The 23,972-nt window shown below is 32.5% G+C and overlaps 1 protein-coding gene across 1 annotated transcript in view; it reads left to right on the forward strand.

Annotated features, from left to right (window-relative positions):
* Window positions 1-5,396: 5,396 nt before the first annotated feature.
* LOC145293998 (pre-mRNA-processing factor 6-like) overlaps window positions 5,397-23,972 on the forward strand; it is a 71,038-nt gene continuing 52,462 nt past the window's right edge. The window contains exons 1-7 of the mRNA XM_080140910.1: window positions 5,397-5,510; window positions 11,417-11,476; window positions 14,469-14,550; window positions 16,200-16,397; window positions 19,191-19,285; window positions 19,790-19,871; window positions 21,449-21,568. Of these exons, the coding sequence (XP_079997036.1) occupies window positions 5,422-5,510; window positions 11,417-11,476; window positions 14,469-14,550; window positions 16,200-16,397; window positions 19,191-19,285; window positions 19,790-19,871; window positions 21,449-21,568 (726 nt within the window). The 5' untranslated portion in view covers window positions 5,397-5,421. The remainder of the gene's footprint in view (window positions 5,511-11,416; window positions 11,477-14,468; window positions 14,551-16,199; window positions 16,398-19,190; window positions 19,286-19,789; window positions 19,872-21,448; window positions 21,569-23,972) is intronic.

A 23,972-nucleotide genomic window follows, 5' to 3' on the forward strand; every position in this document is an offset into this window, starting at 1 on the left:
TAAAACGTGATTAGTTAAAGTTCAGAATAAAATCACGCTTTCTCTTAACGGTTAATTTAAAAAAAAAAAAAATCTTCTGAACGCTATTAAAAGTTAAATTCTTCACTAGTTTGGAGACGGAATGCGTTGTTGTGATAAGTGATTTTTTTCTCTACTAATTCGCACTTTTTATTTTAAGATTCAAATATTAATAACTACATTTTATTTCAGTATTTAATTTATGTATTTCTGTTGTATTAAATGCTAGCTTCTTTTTTTTTTTTTTTTTTTTCTCGTCCATAAATGTTTATCTACCAAGTTGATCTTAAATATTGTATAATCAATCCATTATATTATCATTTTCAGTCCCCCACCCCTAATTTCTGGCTCCCATCTTATCTCGCAATTACTTATAACGTCACCAACTAACTTCGGAAGAACCCCCCCCCCATCCGATTTTGTTTTATATCATAAGTTGCTTAAAACGTGATTAGTTAAAGTTCAGAATAAAATCACGCTTTCTCTTAACGGTTAATTTAAAAAAAAAAAAAATCTTCTGAACGCTATTAAAAGTTAAATTCTTCACTAGTTTGGAGACGGAATGCGTTGTTGTGATAAGTGATTTTTTTCTCTACTAATTCGCACTTTTTATTTTAAGATTCAAATATTAATAACTACATTTTATTTCAGTATTTAATTTATGTATTTCTGTTGTATTAAATGCTAGCTTTTTTTTTTTTTTTTTTTTTTTTTTTCTCTCGTCCATAAATGTTTATTTATCTACCGAGTTGATTGCAAAAATAGATTACCTAATTGTACTCATTTTTAGTGCGTGGGAGGGGAATCTATCACCATACTTTCCCTTAAACAGGTCCGTTGGACTTTTATTAAGTACAATACTTAATAGTTATTTTTTATTTTTTATTTATTTATTTATTTATTTTTTTTTTTTTTTTTTTTTAATGGAGAGTAGAAAACGCATTGTGGATGCGTTATCGGCAGCTCCTGTTACTCTCGCTTCTTCTTATTTGTCCCTCAGTCCTCATTTTTTAAATGAGTGATTTTTCTGACAAAGGGAGAAGAAAAAGCTGTTTTCTAGGTTGGCAGTATTTTTGCGCGAACAGTTGGCAGAGTTGGTGGAAATTTTCTGTTTCTATGTCTATCCTTGTAGCCATGTCACTAGTAAGGGTGCTGGAGGTAAACGTTTTGTCTGGGCTGACGTTATCCGCCTGATAGTCAGGGACCCGAACCTTGGATTAACCACTAAGGAGGCTGTCCTATCAGCAGGTGCAAAGTACTGGGGCTGCTGTATTGCCATTTGGTGAATGGAATCTGGACCATGCAGTAGCTTCTGGTGGGGCCTCTCGATGCCATACTAGTGGGTAATTGTTACGGCTTTACCTTATCATGTGGTACAAAAAAAAAAAAAAATTCTTCGTTTCTTTTTCTCTCTTAGTTTCCCCTCTCTGTCCTGCTCTAAGTAAATCTGTCGACCTAGTCCACAAATTCCAAAATTTCATCATGACAAGTTTCAAGAAAAAATACACGATTAAACCCGGTTATCCAACTTCCAACGTAGACCCCTACTACCATGTCTCCTTCTCCAACATCAGGGGTCTACGTTCTAACCTTCCAGAGGTTGAAACCCAATTACAGGAGACTAAACCAGACCTTTTATTTTTAAGTGAAACTGGCATTGGACAGGCTATTTCCCTAGATGAGTTTGCAATTACAGGATACTCTAACTTAACTTCTAAATCTGACCCCCAAGATCGCCATGGGCATGGAATATGTGCCTATATTAAAGATAGCTTTCCATGTGTGAGGGACATCTCCAGGGAAGATCCTAACTTACCCTATATGTGCTTCCGGGTTGCTTTAGCTCACACTACTGCATTTATATTTACTCTCTATCGCCCCCACAACAGCGGAGTTACTATCTTTCAAAGCATATCTGAGAAAATTGACCAAGTCCTTTCTACTTATCCTTCAGCTAACATTCACGTATGTGGAGACTTCAATGTTCACAACGTCGAATGGTTGACCCACTCAAACAAGACCGATGATGAGGGGAGGTTCTGTCATGATTTCTCCATTGCCTATGACCTCACTCAGATTGTTCAGGAACCTACCCGTGTGCCCGATAATGACGGCCAGTATGCGAGCCTACTAGACCTTTTTCTCACAACTTGCCCTGAACTATGTTCAGTTTCTGTTCTGTCGCCTCTTGGATCTTCCGACCACTCTGTTGTATCAATTAAGATAAAAATGAAATGTAATAAGTCCCCAGACGTACCACTTCATCGTACAGTATATCGATACACTAAGGCTGACTGGGATAGCTTCCGTACATTTATATCTGATCTACCTCTGCATTCCATGTTTAAAAAGGATGTGTCCTCTATAGTATTAGACCTAACTGAATGGTTAATTGTAGGTATTGACCATTTCATACCCTCTAAAAAGTTTCAGCAAAAACCTAACAGCCAGCCATGGTTCTCTCCTGAATGTGCTGCTGCCATTGCGCACAGAAATCACTTTTTCCACTGCTTCAAACGTAATAGATGTATGGAAACTAAAGCCGTTTTCAGGACTGCCAGCAACCATTGTAAGAAAGTAATAAGGAACGCAAGAGAGTTGTATGCTCAATCTGTTAAGTCCAAAGTAGCTGAGCAGCGGCTTGGTTCCCACCAGTTTTGGCAAATAGCAAACAGAATCCTGAACAGAAGCGTGTGCTCCATCCCAACTATTATCAATGGACCTGAGGTAATCTCGTCAGCATCAGACAAAGCCAAACTCTTTGTCAAGAACTTTGCAGCTAATTCTACCCTTTGCGACCAAGACCGCCAACCCCCAATATTTCCTCCTGTATCAGAAAACACGCTATGTGATATAAGTATATCTGTACGTGATGTTGCCAAGCTAATCAAAAACCTTGATTCCAGTAAAGCAACTGGCCCTGATGGTATTCCAATTATAGTACTCAAAAAACTTCAACCTGAACTAGCGCCCATACTTACAAAACTGTTTAAACGTTGTCTTAAGGAGAATAGTTTCCCATCTCCCTGGAAAATCTCATCAGTATGCCCTGTATTTAAGAATTCAGGTGATCGCTCATCCCCCTCTCAGTACAGGCCAATAAGTCTCCTGTGCGTCATGAGTAAGTTGCTAGAATCTGTGTTAAATACAGAAGTAATCAAACATCTCAACAAAAATAACCTTCTTAGTGACACTCAATATGGTTTCCGTTCTGCTAGATCTACAGCAGATGTCCTTACAGTTATATCGCATAGGATTAGCAAATCTCTCGACGGTGGCAATCTTTCTAGGGCAATTGCTCTTGACATATCTAAAGCCTTTGATAGGGTATGGCATAAAGGTTTACTTCATAAGATCGCTAGCTATGGTATAGCTGGAAAAGTCTTCTCAATTATTAAATCATTTCTTTCTGATAGGTTCATAAGAGTAGTAGTTGAGGGGCAAAAATCAGAAGCTCTCAGTATTAATGCCGGTGTCCCTCAGGGATCCATCCTGGGCCCAACTCTTTTCCTGATCTACATTAATGATCTTCCAAATCATATCCTTACATCATTTGTAGACATTTATGCTGACGACACTACCATTTATGGTACCACATCTAAAACAGTAAACGAGCAAGTACTCTCCAATTCTCTCTCCTCTGATCTTGAGCATGTAGTACAATGGGGAAAGGAGTGGCTGGTTACTTTTAATGCATCTAAAACCAAGCTTCTCTCTTTACATCATCAACATTTTAATCCACATTTGTCATCAATTGAAATGAATGGCTCTCGTCTTCAGGAGGCCTCAAGTTTTGACAAGCTTCTGGGCTTGACCATTACTCCTGATCTTAAATGGAACACGTATATCAAATCTGTTGCCAAGGCCGCTGGAAAAATGGTGGGATCTTTCTATCGATCCAGTAGATATCTCACTGCTGATGCTATTCTCTATCTATATAAGAGCCAGGTACGTCCAAGGATGGAATACTGTTGCCACATCTGGGCAGGAGCTGCTAGAAAGGACTTGTCCTGCCTTGATAGAGTTCAAAATAGACTTCGTAGCCTCGTAGGAGATGTCCTTTTCTCCTCCTTACAACCTCTATCTCACAGAAGAGATGTTGCGAGTTTGTCTCTGATGTATCGTTATTTTCATGGAAAGTGTTCAACTGAGCTTCAATCTATGGTCCCCCCTCGCCAAACTTTCACAAGAAACACTCGTCTAGCTGTAAACACTATCAATAATTTCCCCCACTCTTTATCTGTGCCTAAACCTAAACATAGATTCCATGAACAAAGCTTCTTTCTTAGAACTGCACGCCTGTGGAATTGTCTTCCGTTTTCCTGCTTTCCGGCTGACTACAATATGGTTGTGTTCAAGTCTAACGTAAATAAGTTCTTGATGAGCCGTTCCATATAAGTTATTAAATTTACCAAATTTTCATTACTAATGATTACTATATTGACCAACTTCTACTGTACACTCTTTAACCCTTATCCTTGAGTGGCCTCTGGGCCTTGATAATGTGGTGATGCCTTTGTAAAAAAAAAAAAAAAAAAAAAAAAAAAAATGTACGGTAATGCCTTTCTATATAATAGTCTTCCTTAACTACCATAGTATAAAGTTGATAGAGACCGCAGGCGTCAATTTTTTTTTTAACTTTGACCCCAATTTTGACTCCTTAGCATTTATTGTTTTGGGCTCAAATGTTAGATCCCTGTCCAAGTAATCTATATCTAAAATTTCAAGTGTTTAGCCCCAAAATTGGGGGGCGGGGTTAGAGTTCTCAAAGGTCAAATCGTTGAACTTTGACCCCTTAACAGCAAAATTTCTGGCCGAAAACCGATTAAAAAGATATTCCTAAAAGTTAATCTGTAGGAAAATGTACACAGACAGACAGACAGACAGACAGACATTTTCACACACACACACACACACACACACACACACACACACACACACATATATATATATATATATATATATATATATATATATATATATATATAACTATTTCATTTATTCACATAAATTTACTGTACGAAAGTATAGATTTATGCGTAAACTTTAAGTATTTACTTCAAAAGTGCTCAATACGTAGGTAGAGCTAGTTATATATATATTGAGGTTTAGCGGAAAACATCGTAAAACTTACCCGTCTAAAGTTAGCGTCTGCTTTTAACGGAAATTACCGAGAACTAACGATAATTGCTTAACTTCGTATCATTCTGATGACTCTATTCTGTAAAAATCTCTATATTTTATATATAATTTTATATATAATTTTATAATTTTCAGAATATTATAACCTGTACTTTTCGAAATTTAAAAGCAATACTAAGAAATATTTATGTTTAATTTTTTTTTGTTATCGGATTTTCCCGTCAGACCATTTTGTTGCCGCTTTTAGTGTCAACAATAAACATGGCCGTGCAATCGCTTGTAAGCAAGAAGAAGAAAAGTTTTATTGGTCTACCGGCACCTCTCGGTTATGTACCGGGTTTAGGACGAGGGTAAGTATTATTTGGATGTTTAATAAAGTTCTGTACATCTTATGATTTATGGAAAAAGGTGATATACTTTACAAAATATTTGTTCAACCACGTGTACAGCATTAGCATCTTAAGAAAACGAACGTATATCATCACATTTTTTAATCTTACAGATTGTATTAAATTAAAATGAATTTATTTGGTAAAATGTATTTATACTCGAAGTAAATCATATTGAAATAAAATTATTTTTCTAATGAATATATTTTTTATCGTTAAAATTAGGGACACAATCATATATTGTTTCGTATTTAGCAGAGTTTAGAAAAATAGATGGACATAGGACAATTCAGTTAGTCTATTGTTATTTAACGCCTTTTAAGTCCGGTTCTTTAATTTAACTTGAGAATTAAACCTATTTTTTTTTTTTTTTTGGTATTATTATACAAACACCGTGACAGCGTTAGGATTAGGGTTAGGGTTAGGGTTTAGGATTAGGTTTAGGGTTAGGGGTAGGGTTAATTCGCTGTCACGGTGTTTGTATAGTTTTACCTTTTTTTTTAAGTCTTTATGGTGTAGGTGTACGTACCTGCCATGGAACCAAATATCATATTCCAAAAATCACGTTAATTGATCAAATATATTTATTTTTACATAGAAAATAATTTTTTTACAATTTTTAGAGATTATAATAGTAGATAGGGTACTCGTGCAGAGAGTGATCCATGCTGAAATAATAACATTATTTAAAAAAGCCATTCTTAACATGGGGAGGGAAGGGTGTTTTGTACATATTCTGTTTTTTTGAATAAAAAAAAATGTCATAAAACTTTAATTAAACGTGGAAATAAGATTTAAAAATATAGCGCGGATCACTAAGAGCATTAGCACCGTAAATTGGGCAGACCTGAACGAGAATCGCCCCCTATAATTTTAACCTGTATTCTGTAGTTGGTAATTTGGTACTAGTGCACTTGCACTTATTGATCCGTGCTGACTGCTGAAATAATAACGTTATTTAGAAAGCCATTCTTAACATGGAGGGGAGAGTGTTTTGTATCTGTTCTGTACTTTAACCTTACAATTTAATAAAAATAGATATCACAAAACGTTAATTAAACTTGAAAATACTATTTAAAAAATAGCGTGGATTACTGCGGCGCAGTATCAGAATTTTTGTAGGAATTTTTGACACCCCTAACACGAAACTGCGAATACAATATAAAAATCTCGTAATTTCAGTAATAAAAATAAAATCTCAGTAATACTGCGCTAGTGCAAATGCACTAGCAACTAAACAGTAAACACCCTCAACTTCAAAAACATACTATAAAAATTCTAATGATTCTCGTTCAGGTCTGCCGTAAATTGTATCCATTGCAAGGATTTGGGTCTCATAATTCGAATTGAATTATCTCCCCCTTATTAAAAATTGCGAATTGAATTATCTCCCCCTTATTAAACATGGCGGATCAAAATACATTTCGTTTTGTCATAAAATTTGATTTTCTTAAGTTAAAAAAAACTACTTGTTCAATTTACGTAATTTTTGGAATATGACATTTTCTTTCTGTGACGAGTGCGTACATTATAATTTTTTTTTCCATTTTTTTTTCTTTTAAGTTGAATTTTAGACAAGCACCAAAAATAGTTATAACAAGTAAAGAGTACAAGACAGCAATATAAAAAAATTGGTGCTAATGCACTTACTGATCCGCACTATTTTTTAAATCGTATTTCCAAGTTTAATTAAAGTTTTATGAGGGTTTTTTTATTCAATTGTAAGGTTAAAGTACAGAATAGGTACAAAACACCCCCCTCCCTATGTTAAGAATGGCTTTTTAAATAATGTTATTATTTCAGCACGGATCAATAAGTGCATGAGTACCAAAAATTTCAAAACTTGTTTCAGTTTCTCTAATATGAAAAGTAAGTAATCGATTACCGATGATAGGATGTTTTTTATTTTACGACCCTCAAATATGCGGTGACTTAGAATGACCTATGTCTCATCATTTGTGAATTCTTTCATCTCTAGCTGTGAGACCATTGGAATATTGTATTGAAAAAGAGTGGTCATGCTAAAGGTCAACAAGAGGTCAAATTTACACATTCAGTGTGTAGTCAAAATGTCGCCTTCATTTAGCTCTCTGATTTTGTAATTCATTTGGAAAAAAAATTATTTGACGCTACAACTACATACACTTCATGCTTACAAAAATAAAGACGGACATTCGAAAGAGGAAAAAAACACATCGTTCCATCAAGCATCAGAAGAAATGATTCTTATTTCTATGGAACAATATGAATGATGCTATATAAAGAAACTTGTGTTGTATTTTAACGTTTTGTTGAATATTTACTGAAATGTTTGTAGTAATAAAATAGTTGATTTACAAGAGTTAAACAAATATTTTCTTGTTAGATCATACACGGTAATTTCCTGAATTGTTGTAAAATTATTTACTATTATTGACTGAAACAAAGACAAAGTCGGATGAGTAAAAATATTTTGGGGCGAGTAAATTTTCCCTCATACTCGACCAGCGGTCAGATGATTTTTTTTTTCACATCTCAAAGGCTGTATATATATATATATATATATATATATATATAATTTGGGGGGCATTCATCCAAGATGAAATGAAATGAACCCCTCGCAGCTAGGATAGTTATGGACAGCCAGTCCAAAAACCAACAACAAACACCATAAACCAGAGTGGAGATAGGTTAACATCAGCTTTGATTGTGTATAACAACATCTGACGTCTTGGAGTGGTTGTAGAGCTTTGTGGTTGAACTCTCTTGTGTTGTGGCCAAAACCAACAAAGTCTCTTCATTTAAAAGTGGTTAAGTGGAATGATCCTGCATCGCATCTAGATTTGTGTATTAGAGATAAAATGGTGCCAAAAGACCTGCAGAATTTGTCAAGGGTAGTATAGGTCAAACACTTTCAACCTTTTGAGAGGTAGAGCTCTCATCGGCCATATCTTGCAGTTGTAGAGAAGGATTATATATATATAACTGTACTTATTTTTACATCTCCTCTAAATATATGCCAACTTTACAATAAAGGTTGGATTTTAGTGTTGGGAAAATTTAACTTCACCAGAAGAGGCACTTTGGATTGGGACAAAAATAAAAATTGCCTTTGACTAGAAGGATTTCTCCTTCATTGGCTGGGGACAGAAAAGATAATGTATAGTATCGGGACAGATACTACACTTTAATGTTAATTCTATTTTGGAAAGTAAAAAATAAACCAATCAGAAAAAAATATTGTAAAATCGGCAAATATTAAAATCAAGGGCAGAGTTGAACACAAGGTTGGTTTTTAACGTGGGTAAAATTCATCTCTCGAAAAACGAGAACTCCGGATTGAAATAAAAAATACCACAGTGTGGCAGGATTTCTCCTTTACTGACAGACAAGAGAAAAGACAATGTATAATATCTGATACAGATAAAGCACTTTGAAGTTACTTCTATTTTCAAAATAAAGGTAAACCAGAAAAAAATATTGTAAAGTCAGCAAATATAAGAGTAGATGTTAAAAAAGCACCAGTTTTTATTTTATTTTTTTAATATTCAAGGCAGACAATTTTTCTTTAAAGTCAAAGGATTGCGATTCAATGGTTGGTGGTGGACATAAAAAATGCTGCCATTGTCAGAATAGGGCCGGTTGATTTGCAACTTTTTTCAGAAAATCAACATGACACTGGTGATGATAGTTGGGATTTGATGTGATAAGAACAGATACCAAAAATTAGATTCCTATCTTTAACAGAAAATTGAGCATTTGATTTTAAAAATCATGTGGAAAATGCTGAGAAGTCCTTAATTTTCATAACATTTTATACAAAACTGACTTTGAAATTTCACTATTTTAGTAAAACATTCAATTAAAATTGATATATTTATATGAACTGCATTGAAAGAAAAATATGTGAATTATAGTTTTAATTATGAATCACAACTAGAAAAATATCTCAACTTTTACTGTATTGATTAAACAAAAATTGTAAAAAAGGCTTACTAACAACGAAAGTACTATATTTTCAACTGTTAAAAACAGTATTTTAGATTTCAGTTTACCGTTTTGTCCTCCGAATCATTTTAAATATATACTGTTGATTAAAAAAATTGTTGGTTTTGATTTCAAAATAGCTGCACACACTTGAATGATAAATTTGACCAGAATGTTTAATTTATCATAGTGTTTGAGGACAGACACCTCTTGTCCATAAACACATTAACCTTGTGGCTAATGTTAGCCATCTTGCTTTATTTAAGGGCCCAATTTTTCAAGCTGTATATCTTGGGAAATGCCAACAGCATACTCAAAAAGTAGCCTCTGGTCGTCACTTAAATTATTTGTTTTTTCTGCTGTCAGATAATGATGATCTAGAGGGCCACTAATTTTTTAAAATTCTACTTGAGGCAAATCTTGATAATTATTGATACAAAGGACCAATAAATGTTGTTGGGTTTCTTGTTGTTCCATCAATTAATTTAAAAATTGCTCTAAATGGCAGCTCATTTTGATGAAGTTAACAGCCAATAGTATGTCATTTTTTTGTTATTTTTTTTTTTTTTTTTTTTAAGAGCTGTAATAAGTCCTGCTTCACAGCCAGTTTTTGTGTTGGTATTATCACCAAAATTGCTTTAATATTATCTACACTGGTATATTCTGTTAAAACTGCAGCAACATCAGCTAAGAAAATACTGGTTGCCCCCAGGTTGGGTATCATTCTAATGGGTAGGATATTTGCTCTCTGTTTCTTTGGTGAAAGTTAAATGGTGTTCTGCTCCTTTGTTTTTCACTATCTTTTTCCCACCATTTTCATCATTTTTGTATTGTAAAGTGTCCTTATCAATTCTATAATCAATTCCAACACAGATTCTTCATTTCCTGAAACCATCCAACAGCATGTAAAAACTGACGTTAAACAAAATATGTTGTTGCAGTATTTTTGGCATAACTGTACTGGATAAGATCTTTCTTTTTTTTTAATGGAAATCTCTCAAGACAAAACATGAAACCACTTAATGTAGGGAGCTAACACGAACGAAAGATGGTTATTGCTAAGATGGGAGATACCTATTGAGTTTCAAAATAATGTAATGATAACTATAAAAGAAATTTACACTATTCTGTTTTACCAAAAGAGGTTTAACACTGGAAAGCACGTTAGTCTCAAATTTAACTGTATCTTTCATTTTAAATAGCTTGGATAAAAATCTGTTTATATTCTAAATTGCTTTCGGCTGAATTTCTACAGATATTGTGGCAATATTTTTGGCATAACTGTACTAGGTATGATCACAAAGATTTGGACGATTATATTTATAGCCAGGAGTGCTAGGAATGAACCAATCGGGTATCACAATCGCTGTATAAAAAAATATACTTAACCTCTTTTAATTTTTCAGTCATAGCTTTTTGTCTTGACATGAAAGGAGAATCACTGTTAACCCTGATTGAATCAATGTTACCATTCTTTGCTTGGAATTCTTTACAGTTCAAAGTTACTCTGGCTAGATTGGTAATAATTTTTGATTGGCACAACTACATCCAATATTTGCAATTGGATGTTTTTCTTCGCCATCCTCTTCTGGATCATTTTTCTATTACATATTTTTTTTTCAAAGTAAGAGATTGATTTCAAATTAGGATTTAGGATATTTTGGGATTCTCAACCGGGCCTTATATCATCTGACTTTGCAACTCTGATATCAACTTTGACTTTTTAATTTACAATAGTACAAACTTCCGATAATTATTGGTTCTTCTATATGTGAAAAAAATATGATCAAGACACTGTAAAAATTTCTTTTAAAATTAATTTGGAGTTCAACTCATAAAAACAATTAAACCAACCTCTAGCATGTAATATATTAAGATTTTTATATTGTCTTCATTTTCAGAGCTACTGGATTTACAACCCGATCGGATATTGGTCCTGCTCGAGATGCGGATGATATTTCGTAAGTATATGAACACAGATTTTGATAAATTTTTTGCCTAAAATGTTGATCTTTAAAATATCTATGCGTTCAGTTTCACGCTCTTTTAATTCTACCAATCTTAAAGAGTTGAGATCTTGGAGCCAATGTTAAATGGCATTTGTTTGTTCGGTAGATGACACCATTACTTAATCCTGCAACAAATGTTAATATTGCATATTGAACTACTGTAACATTTGATTGCAGTTATCTTGCCCAATTTACAAACTTAGACCTAATAGCAATGCGTCTAACATATCAATATTTGATTTACACTAGCCTATTTTACATTTTTCCTCCTATGTTATCAACACAAATATATTGATACTTATGCAGTATATGGATCATGCTACTTTTTTTTTTTTTACTTGCCTCCCCACAAGGGCAGTTAGACATGAGGTCGATTTTTAATGTGGAGGGAAACCAGCTCCCCCAAAAGGGACACTTTGGTCAGTAACAAAAATAAAAAATGTATCGGTCATGAAGGATTTCTCCTCCATTAACTGAGATCAGAAAGTGTAGTGCAGCATCTGAAAAACAGATACTACACTTTAATTTTGTCCTGAAGGCCAAGAACAACAGAAAAAAAAGCAAGCCTTTTATGCTACATTTTAGATAGGAATTTTAAGTTAAATTCAATTTTTGCAGCGTTTATTAAATTATTAGATGAGATTACAGAATAGTTTAAAAAAAAAATGCCTCTCCCTCGCCTTCCTGTTTTAAGAATGGGTTTCTAAATAACATCATCATTTCAGCATGGTTCATATTCTGCATAAGTATCAGTATATTTTATTTCATTTTGGTGTTTTTCCGAGAATACTTATTCAAATAAAGAAAACTTTAATATTTTCCTTAACTCATGGAATATTCTTACATATTAAGGGGACATAACCGTGTAATGAGTTATTTCCCTTGACTTCAAAATAATTTGTCTTATTTGATGCTCTTTAATATTAGAAACTGCCATACAAAAATTTAACTTGATCAGATAAATAGTTTTTGAATGGCTCCATACTGTGAATTTGAGAATACTTCATACAATATGGAAAAGTCGGACATTACATTGTCGGATGAAGACATGCAATCTCACATCTGATTTATGTTCTTGTTTTTTACTAACGATCGATTATCATCAGGTATTAAAATAAACTTTCAAAATTTCTGTTTTAGAGAATAATTTTATTACAAAACTAACATGGGTGCCCGGCGTTGTCCGGGTGTTTGGAGGTGTATGCTGAGCAAAAAAAAAAGGTCAATTTTTTTAACTTTGACCCCTATTATGACCCCTTAACATTTGTTTTGGGTTCAAATCAAGTTATTAAGTTAGATCCATGTCCAAGGAACCTATATCTAAAATTTCAAGTGTTTAGACCCCAAATTGTCGAAGAGTTTGGTAGAGTTCTCAAAGGTCAAATCGTTGAACTTTGATCCCTTAACAGCTAAATTTCTGGCCGAAAACCGATCACATAGATTTTCTCAAATCTCAGTACACTGTATATCAAATTTCGAATCTGTAGACTAAAAATTGACAGAATTATTGCGTAGGGAAATGTACACAGACAGACACACAGACACGTTCACTTTTATAGATATATAGATTAAAATCACCAAAATTAATTTTTTTTTTTTGTAAATAGTGCAGCAATTTCTTCTTTTACTCCCCAATAACACCGGGCAAGTACACCTAGTACAAAATACAATTTATTATAGGTAGTAGTAGTATTTTTATATATACAAGCTTCTCCAGCAAAGAAACCGTGTTATAAATCTTCTGTTATATAAAGTGCAAATATCTATGTTCAGCTAAGTCTTGAAAAATACACAACAAGCCTCAACAAAATTGGTAAGTAAAGTTCTGTGCAGTTCTAGGAGGTCCAGCCTCCCAGGCTTTGCCTTCTCTGTTTAAGAAGGGATTAGTTTATTCCTAATCGTCTGAGGCACCCTCACTGAGGAATGCCGTCGGGGCTGCCCAGGAAATTTTTGCAGGACAGAGTGCCCCGCCTCAAGGATGCTGACTTCTCAATCCCACTTTCCAACCCTGGTGTCTAAGTTTTTGCAATGGGAGAGAACTAAATACAACTCAACAAAATTAGTATGTTTTTAATCAACGTATACCTGGAAAAATAATCTCTATAATTTAGAAGAAAAAAAAAAAGATTCATTTAAATAGCTATTTATATTATTTAATGTTATAAGAGAAGTATGCACGTCTTTTAATGTTATCATGTAATTAATTTTCCAGAAAAAGGGAAGCAACTCTGATTTTTTTTTTTCACATAATTATTTCCTTTACACTGATTCATTGCGTGTGTGTTCAAAGAGAGGAATGGGCTAGGAAAAGAAGAAAGAGGCAGGGTGAAGAAGAGGGGGATAGAAGTTAATTACAATGCTCTATTAATAGGCTATAAGTCTTTCTTTATTAGTTTATTTTATTGAGTAGTTCTACTCCGAGAAGTAACTATATCTATCCTAACATATATACAAGAAATGGGATTGCTGAAATGGTTTTCATTGAGAGTCCAAAGTATATATAAACTGTTTTTCTGTTGAACTATTTAGTTTGCAATGCATATGTGGTCATAGCACAATATCACATTCAAAGAGAAAGTATTTTTCATTTGAGAAATGCCTGGGTTTCTGATGGACTAGATCTGATTTAAAATTCAAAACTTATTGTGAAATCACTGATGATCAATCTTGAAGCACATTTTTTTTGTTTTTAAGTAAATGGGAGTACGGGATCACCACTTATCAAAGCTCAAAGGTCACTTGAGGATAAGAGTTAATGTGTGTCACATGAGACATCGCTGTAATGGTGAAACTTTGGTGTTTGATAATTTAAGAGGACGGTTCAACAAAAACTATAAGACCTAAAAGGTGTATCTTACAATTGAACACCTGGCTTTACTTGATTAATATTAACAATGGCTAGAAAGTTTTTTTCCATTATACAAGATGCTATGCCTATTTTCAGAGATGACCGTCATGCACCCCCTAAGAAAAAGAAAGATGATGACGATGACGATGAAGACTTGAACGATGCTAATTATGATGAGGTAATTTGTATTCCTGTTTGTTTTATTTTTGTATCTATTTTTTTTTTTTTTTTTTTTTTTTTTTTTTTTTGCACACTAATGATACGATTTGCTTTGACTCCTATGTCTATATAAAGTTGAATATTTGTATATGTTTATACATATGTATGTGCAGGATTCACTCCTAAACTAATTAACTGATCATTATGAATTTTGAAATACGGCTGCTATGTCTAAGGGATCCTACTCTTGGATATATTTAGTTTAATTTAGGAAGTGTAAGATCTCAATGATTTTTTTTTGTGAAATGTTAACATCAATTAATAAATATTTCCCCAATTTCAATTTCTTTGGAGTATCTTAAAGGGTTTTTAGAGACACAATAAGGACCTTTTAAAAATTAAAATATTTCAGATTTGCATTGAATCTGATCTATGATCAGTCTGCACCAATTAAGCAAGATTACCTGAATTTCGCTTTTCTTAAGCTTACGATATATGAAAGCATCAAAATCCTGCAATGGATCTTGATCAAAATTAAAATAAGGATTCTAGATATAAAGTCTAGTATCATAATATCTTAATTTTAATATTTATAAGATGAAGCATAAAAGTGGTGCAAAATTGTTTCGTTCAGAAAATTAATTTTACTCTTCTCAAAATGAGTATTTGTCTAGTATTTCTATATTATAAACCAGTTTTTTTTTTTCCAATTTTTAGCCAATTTATTTGGTGATCATTGCTACATGTTCTTAAAAAGAAAATGTAATTCAATTTCAAATTCATATAGAAAGGATTCTAGACATAAGGTTTAGTAAGATTATATCTTGATTTTAATATTTGTGAGGGAACATAAAAATGGTACAAAACTGTTTTGTTCGGTGATTTAATTTTACCCGTCCTGGGACAGGTATTACTCTAATTATATATTTCTAGATTGAAAATGGCATTTGAATCAGATTCCAGCAAATATGATTCTTTCGTGCATGTTTTGAGAAAACCTTCATGAAATTGATCAGCAAAAGGCATCGGATATCGTTCGATATAAAGTTCCCTCTTATCAGCAAAACAAAACATAAGGTGACGAGGAAGCAAAGGCAATAGATAAACGGATGGGTGAGGAGCATAAAGAGAATTTCAAATTGGACACAATTCATTTAGATAGCTCCAAGCGAGATTTTAGCTCAAATTATCTTGAATATACTTTGTTAATTATAGCTAAAATATTTTGGAAACGCTTTCTAGTGCTATAAGATTAGACTGTCCGAAGATATTGGTTTTCTGACTTAAACGTACCAAATGTTGATGTGATTTTTTTTTTTTTACTTCGCAAAAGTCTGTCATGTTCTCCAAAGCCCAAAACAAAACCTACGATTTTTCTTGAACAATCAAACTAACATCATAAATATTTGAAAATATAAAGAACTTGAAGTATGAAACTTTGTTAAAGTTACTGAATTCTGCATTAAATAACCCAAAAAAGGTTGATATGTCATAAAACAAATCAACCAAACAACCAAATCTTGAAATGCTTTTCTCCAGACTTCGCCATATTTTTAAATATGTTCAATTGAACAACTGTCGTCATTGTTAAGCAGTTCTTGCAAACATTTTAATAACACAGACTATCAATTACAAATGAATATCTCTTCTTTTTTTTTTCTCCTCCAGTTTGCTGGTTATGGTGGAAGTTTGTGCAGTAAAGATCCGTATGACAAAGATGATGAGGAGGCAGATGCAATATATGATGCAATAGACAAACGGATGGATGAGAAGCGCAAAGAGCGACGAGAACTAAAACTAAGGGCAGAATTGGAAAGATACCGTCAAGAACGACCCAAAATCCAGCAACAGTTCTCAGATCTTAAGGTGAGGTGATTGTGATACACTCAGGGAAGAGTGTATCACAATTACGACAAGGTTTTCTTTTAGAATTTGTCTAAATGCTCCTTGTTTCCCCAACTGTATGAACATGTCGAGATTAACAAACACCTTGCTAGCTCTTAATCGCAGTAGCTGCTTACGTCTGAGTGGCAAAATGCTTTGTTCGGAGTGAATTAAAAAATATTAAAAGAAGATAGTGATAGTAGTTATGATCATGTGTGGAATTGACTCCAGACAAGATGTGAAGCCACTTGATATAAAGTGCTAACAAAAACGAAAGATGATTATCTCAATGACAGGAGATCCTTGTTGGCTTTAGTTTTGAAAAGATCAAGGCTATGAGTAGGAAGACAGATTCACCAGTCCAAATATGACAATCGTACTCAATATATGGTCTGATAATTAACAGAGATCATTCACATTTTGTAATGACTGTAAAAAATAAAGAGAAGACTCGGGAAATCAGTATATGTGTCTAGCTGTGGTGACTTTGAATAATTAGTAACACCATTTTTTGTGGTATTCACCCTACATCAGGCATTCTTCCTTCTACTAAAAGTGGAAGTTTATAGGGAATAAATATTTGCATGCAGTCCTCAGTCAGCATGTAGATCTTAGCTAGGAGAAATGATATACAGCACCTAGTATTTCTTAATGGTCACCCATTTTGTACTAGCCAGGTTGAACATCTCTTAACTTTGGTGATCTAATGGAAACCAGTGTGTCAACATGATTATGCTGTAATGGCCATTATGTTGCCCCCCAAAAGGGGAGTAATTGGTATATGTTGGGTTCAAATCCTATTAGCTCTATTATGGGCATTTATTCACTAAGTTTTCAGAAAAATATCAGTACTGGTATAGAGCTTTTTGAATTAAACAGAACCAACGTTTTGTTCATAATTTTCTGGACGTTTGTGTAAACAGCTGGAAGGTGTCAATTATGTTCTAACTTCAAAAAAAAAAAAAAAATCTGTCAATCGAACCTAAAACAACAGACTTTTTTTTTTTTTAACTCTAATCTAGTTGCTTATTTTTTTTGTTTTGTTTAAAAAGTTGTACCATTATCAAAAATGAAAAAAAAAACTTGTAAAAATCGTACCATCTGTAAAAAATTGTTTTTGCATTAAAGAAAAGCACAATTTGAAAAAAAAAATAACAAATGAACATTTTCAGTTTTACTTTTCCTGTGATTTCATTGTTTTTTGGGTTTTTTTTCATTTACAAAAAAAATAAATTGTCATAAAAATAAACATACGTTGATTGAATTTACATTCATTATTTTTTTCATGTTGCAAACTTGCCAAATTGTGATTTTGATGCCAGTTCCTTTGTGATTTCGTTTCTTTCTGCCTGTTTATGTAATGACCAGAAGATGCCAAACAAAAAATTAGTTTGGTTTTGTTCAATAGCTGTGCCAAAATATCAATCTGAAATTCCACCTGGGCCGTAATTTGGAGACCTGGGCAATAAATGAAGATTTCTGTGTACTTGTATTCTGAGACCTGAACCTCATATTATTATTTTTATTTATTTCTATTTTTTTTAATTATAAATCAAATATATACAACATTATCATGTGAGCACTTCGGTTATGGTTAGATCACTGAAGTTAAGCGATGTTGAGCGAGGCCAATACCAGATGGGTGACCATTTGGGAATACTAGGCGTTTTATGTATTCAAGTAAGCGGATATGTATAATACTTCAGGGAGATAAACGTGCATGTCTTGTAAAGTTACATGTCACCCTTGGGCAAAGTATAGCACCTATTAATCTTCCTCTGATATTATAATATATAATTATAGATGGAGTTTTTCAACCATAGTGAAAGCAATACATTTAGGAAAGAGGGCTTTTTGTTGAAAAAAACAAAACCCATAGAGGAGCTTGTTGTCACAAAGCAAAACACCAGTTTTCAATTTGTTATGAGCTAGTATGGAAGTAGTAAGGTTAAGAAAACTGTCATTAGATTACTTATGTCGGTGTGCAATCTAGTCTGACCGAAGATAGTAAAAAATAAATATAAATCCAATAAAGTAAAATAATGTTTGTTTTTTTTTGTTTTTTTTCTTCTTTATGGATGTCAAGCGCAAACACTGACCTCATAATATTGTTGAACTTTCTTTAATTAAAATGACATATAAACTTATATAAGTACTTTGGATAATTTAGTCTGATGTCTCTCTCCAAAACCCTAGAAAGTCGTTTTTAATGTAGAGAAATTCCATCCACCCAATTAAAAGGCTGAATTCGAACAAAGATAATTGTTTTAAGGATTTTGGATTATTCTGACTATTATTTTTATCTTGGATTTTATCATCAAAATATTTCAACTTGTGTCACCTCTGACCTTCTTCAGATGCATTTTGTCAAACTTGGGAAGTTTTTTATTTAATCCACAGGAATTGCTTGCTCTTGATTCATTAGCCATGGTTAGGTAGAAATATCCTCAGTAATTCATAATTGTATTCTTAGTATCGCCTTTACTGAGGATTGAACCTCCAAACTCCAGAAAACTGTCACTTGGAACTAATAATGATTTAGCACTTTTATCCGTTACGATTTTTGTCTTATACAAAAGTTGTGTGTTTGTCCTCTCTGCACTAATCTGTTAAGATTCAATAACTTGTGTGAAATCTTTCATTTCATTTCCCTTTTCTCTCTGTGCAGTTTTATTTTTGAAAAAGACTTTTGTCTGTAGGTGGTACCAAACCCTAACCATTGTAATAGTTTCTTTTCAATTATGTGATTATTTATTTTTTCTTTATTTTTGCTAGAGGGAGTTGGCTGGAGTTACTTACGATGATTGGATGAATTTACCCGAAGTGGGAGATGCCCGAAACAAGCGACAGCGGAATCCAAGAGCAGAAAAGTAAGTTTAAAAAAAAAAATTTTTTTTTTTTTAATTCTTTCAGAGATACTCTAGTTATGCACATCTTCATTGCAATGTGCAAACAAATTTAAAACGATGCGGTAAAAGCCCATGCATGCAACGATTGCTCCCCCCCCACCCTCCTCCAATTTTACTATAGGTTGGTTATGTGCACTTTTGTTTTGAAAAAAAATATTTTTCAAATTAAAAATGAATAATAGAATCCCTAACTTTTGAGCTAGAGAAATATGTCCTTCCTTATCTTATTTCCTCTTTTTAATATCAATTTTTATGAGAGCCTGAACTGTTATCTGTGATACTTGGAGCCTTAGTCAGATTTTATACCTTCCAGCTCAGCAACTTTGGTTTTTATACTGATTAATAAATGTTTGTGGTGAAACAAAGAAATGTTTATTTCAAATCTCACTTGTCAGTTTTTTTCCCAAATTTTTGTTTCTCCTTTTCATTTCTTTTCTTTACTTCCTTTTTATAACTCTCTTTCAGGTTCACTCCACTTCCTGATAGTCTGCTCGCTAAAGCTGCATCTACAACAACATCCAACACATCAGTCGATGCCAGAGAACAGGTTTGTAAAAACTAAGATCAATTCCAGCATGATTGTTGGTTTTATTTTATAATTTTTATTCAACGTAAAAACCAAGAAGTTATAACATTTTCAAATAAATTTCATGAATTTCTACGAAACTTTCCTAGAAGTTTCCATTTGCTTGAAAATATACTTGTGTAAATTTTTTTTGTCTGAACTTTTATTTTTGATTTAAAATTTTTCATTATTTGTATCATTTTTATTTAGACTGTTTGCACTGATGCTATTTGTATTTCAACTGCATTTTAACCACATTTTAACCTTCTCCGAATGTATTGCCCATGCACAAATAACCAAAAGCATTGAATACAGGAAAACATCACTGCCTTCTTTGTAGTTCTGAATTTTTTAGATGAGGACTGATAATTAGGATTATTTGGACTAGTGTTCTCATCTTGAGATTTTATTCATACAATGTTTCGGACGAGGTAATTGCTGACGTTCTTCAGGTATAGCTCATCAGACTCTGAAACTGTACAGAATTTCAAACAGAATACCTTATTTAATCTACATAGATAGCATGCTCTAATACTGTCAGCCATGATTGGATAGAAATGCTTCTACCTGGTGTGTATGGTTGATGGAACGAGAGCACTCTGCCATCATGGATTAAATAAAGGATTCTGTTTTCATCTTGAAATGTTATTCTGACAATGTTTCAGCCAATGTAACCTCCAGCCTTGTTAAGATGCATCTTGTTGAACTCTGGAATCTATATAAATTTCAAACGGAACTTTTTAATTTACTAGAGATTAAATAAAGGATTTATTTCAAAATTTAACAAGATAGACCTGAAGAAGATTGGAGTTTATATTAGCCGAAATGTGAAAATAATATTAGAGATAAAAACAGTAATCCGAATAATACAGGGTGGTCACTAGAAAAGAGGGAAATTTGTCAAACTGTAATGTTTTTATGAAAGCGAGGAATTGTTTTTTTTCTTTTTGTTTTTTTTTTTAATTCATTCCTTTTTGACAAGTAACAACTGCTTCAAGATATTCTTGTTTCAAATTTGTTACAATATTATCTTATCAAAGTGATACTTTGTAATCGTTAAAAAAAATTGATAACACAACTAGATGTTTAGTCTGTCTCCAAATCGGATTTTCATTTTTGAAAAGAATAATCCTATGCCTTTAAAAGTCTGTCGCCATCCATAATTTGGAGAATCAACATTGAAGAAGCAAATAAATCAGACACAATAAAATTTTAACAAAATAAGATTTATGAGCTCAAAATTCCTGCTTTTCTAGCGACCACCCTGTATAAATAATCTAAATAATCGATTCTCATATAAAAAATTCAGAAACAAAACATCGCTTGATGGACAATACACTTGTGCATTGGCTGAAACATAATGAGAAAAAGTAAACTTGAATGCTAAGAAAAATAACTCAAATACTTGAAACGTTTACAATCAATTTCTATGTAAAACATTACTTTTTAATATAATTATATTCTATTGAATTTGATATTATTTCATTAATTTTTTTAATTGTATTATTTTCTATGAAAACAACCCATTCTTTTTTTTTTATGTTTGTAATTTTTTATAGACTTATGGCGGCTTAGAGACGCCATTTACTGGTGCTGGATTTTCCACTCCAAGTGGAGATATTGACATGAAGAAAATCGGGCAAGCTCGTAACACTCTTATGGACATCAAGTTAACGCAGGTAAAACTTTTTCTCACTGTTTTATTGGTACTTACTTTTGTCTATAACGCTTTTATCATTAATAAATGAATGGTTGGCTTTTTAGCTAGGAATAAAGTGTAGTATCTGTTCACATATTACACTTCATCTAGAACAATTTTTTTACTATCAAGAAAAGTTGGTGTCAAACTAAAAATATTTTTTTTATCTTCAAGCTAGGATCACTTATCCTTAGTCAGAGAAGGAAAAAATCTTTCCTGACTTGAGAAAGGGGAGATAGGTTTTAAAAACACTGTTATGCACACTTTTTAACTCTATTTTCTTGTCGATGCTCCCTGGCGATGCCAGATAGGCAAAACTTTATTTTTATTTTGTTTCCATGGTTTAAGTTTGTAAAATTTTCAAAGCAGCTTAAGAAAAGAAAAAAAAAACGAGTATTAAATGAATGATATGAACATGTAAGTTTGGTTTTTATCCAGAATTTGATGCCTTCGTTCAGTCTCGAAAGATAATGGATATCTCCTGTAGAGGCAGCTGCACATGTAATTGTGAGGCAAGGGTTGCGCAATCCCAACCACACCTCTCCTGAATCGGCACTGTTTGGGTTCAGTGGCAAGGAGAAGTCCAGGACGACTGGAAACAATGCCGAGATAAGCAGAGAGCACATACAGCACCTGGAAGTCCCAAATGGTCACCTATTCAGTACCGACCAGGTTCAATATTGCTTAACTTCGTTGATCCAACGGGAACCGGTGTGTCAATGTAATTATGCCGTACAATAAAATCAACCTAGTTTAAAAAAAAAAAAAGACAGAAAAATCTTTATGATGTACATACCTATCACAGAACAAAAACATCATATTGCAAAAATTACGTAAATAGATTAAGTAGTTTTATATATATATATATATATATATATATACGAGAAAAGCATTTTTTTCTTTTAAAACATTTTTTTAGTGATTTTAATAGTAAATTGTAGCAATTACCAAGTTGATTTTAATCTCGGTAATTAAAATTGAGTTGTCTCCCCTTTATTTCTTTACCATGAAAAACGCCTTTCGCTTCGTCATAAAATTTGATTTCCTTAGTTAAAAAACTACTTGATCAATTTTTGTTTTTTAATTAGGTAGAATGCTGGACTGTAACCTTAATTTTTCATGAATTTCACTTTTAAAATAATTAATTTAAAGATATACTATTTTTCGACATAAAAGTTCATGACGTTAAATGACAAACTTTCAAACATTTTTACTCGGTTCAGAAAAAAAAGACCATTTCAAAAGGCAAGTAAGCAGAAGAAGGGTGGAGAATACACTGCAGTTTCTTTATTTCACATCTGCTGTCATTTATTTACATAAAAAAAAGTGGTAATTTTTAAGGGTACCCCCCCCCCCCCCAAAAAAAAAAAATTGAAAAGTTTTCCAAGTTTCTGAGCATTAAAAGCATTATAGAAATTTCACATATTATATAGCAAAATAATTCTGAGACCATGTTTTATTAATAAGTAGTTGGGCTTTTTATTTCTTGTGTGTCTTATAATTTTTTCAGGAAGTTCTGTTGAGTTTACTCTGTCATATTTCCATTTCAACAGATTGATGGAGTAAAATACAATTTTCTGGTTGTAGTTTAAGAGGCGTTCTGATTGATTATACAATTTCAAGAATATAAAGATTGACTACTTTTAATTTTGAAAAAACAAACGAACATGTAATATTGATTTATTTTATTTGATTATTTGTGGACTGTTAGCCTCATCTTTTAGTTATTGCTTCACAATGTTTCGGCCAATTATCCCTTTGGTCTTCGTCAGGTGGTAAACCGCAACGGGATAGGAATGTTGAATCTCCAAACTGCAACCAAAGCAATTGCTGCCTTCCATAGTTGTAATTGCATTGCAGTAATTGCTATGGATGCAGTTTGGAGATTTGATGTTCCTATCCCGTTGCGGTTAACAACCTGATGAAGACCAGAGGAATAATTGGCCGAAACATTGTGAAACAATAACTAGAAGATGAGTGTAATATTCCACAAATAATGAAATAAAATAAATTATACAAATAATTAAATAAAAATAAATTATACAAATAATGAAATACAAATAAATTATACAAATAATGAAATACAAATAAATTATACAAATAATGAAATAAAAATAAATTATACAAATAATGAAATAAAAATAAATTGTACAAATAATGAAATAAAAATAAATTGTACAAATAATGAAATAAAAATAAATTATACAAATAATGAAATAAAAATAAATTATACAAATAATGAAATAAAAATAAATTGTACAAAAAATGAAATAAAAATAAATTGTACAAATAATGAAATAAAAATAAATTGTACAAATTACTCATCTCAATAAGAATTCAATAATAGAATATTGAGTTTCAAAAAAAAAATTTTTAGTTCACAT

Source organism: Euprymna scolopes, chromosome 15 (assembly GCF_053919585.1).
Source record: "Euprymna scolopes isolate OS-2025 chromosome 15, ASM5391958v1, whole genome shotgun sequence".
NCBI lineage: Eukaryota > Metazoa > Mollusca > Cephalopoda > Sepiida > Sepiolidae > Euprymna > Euprymna scolopes.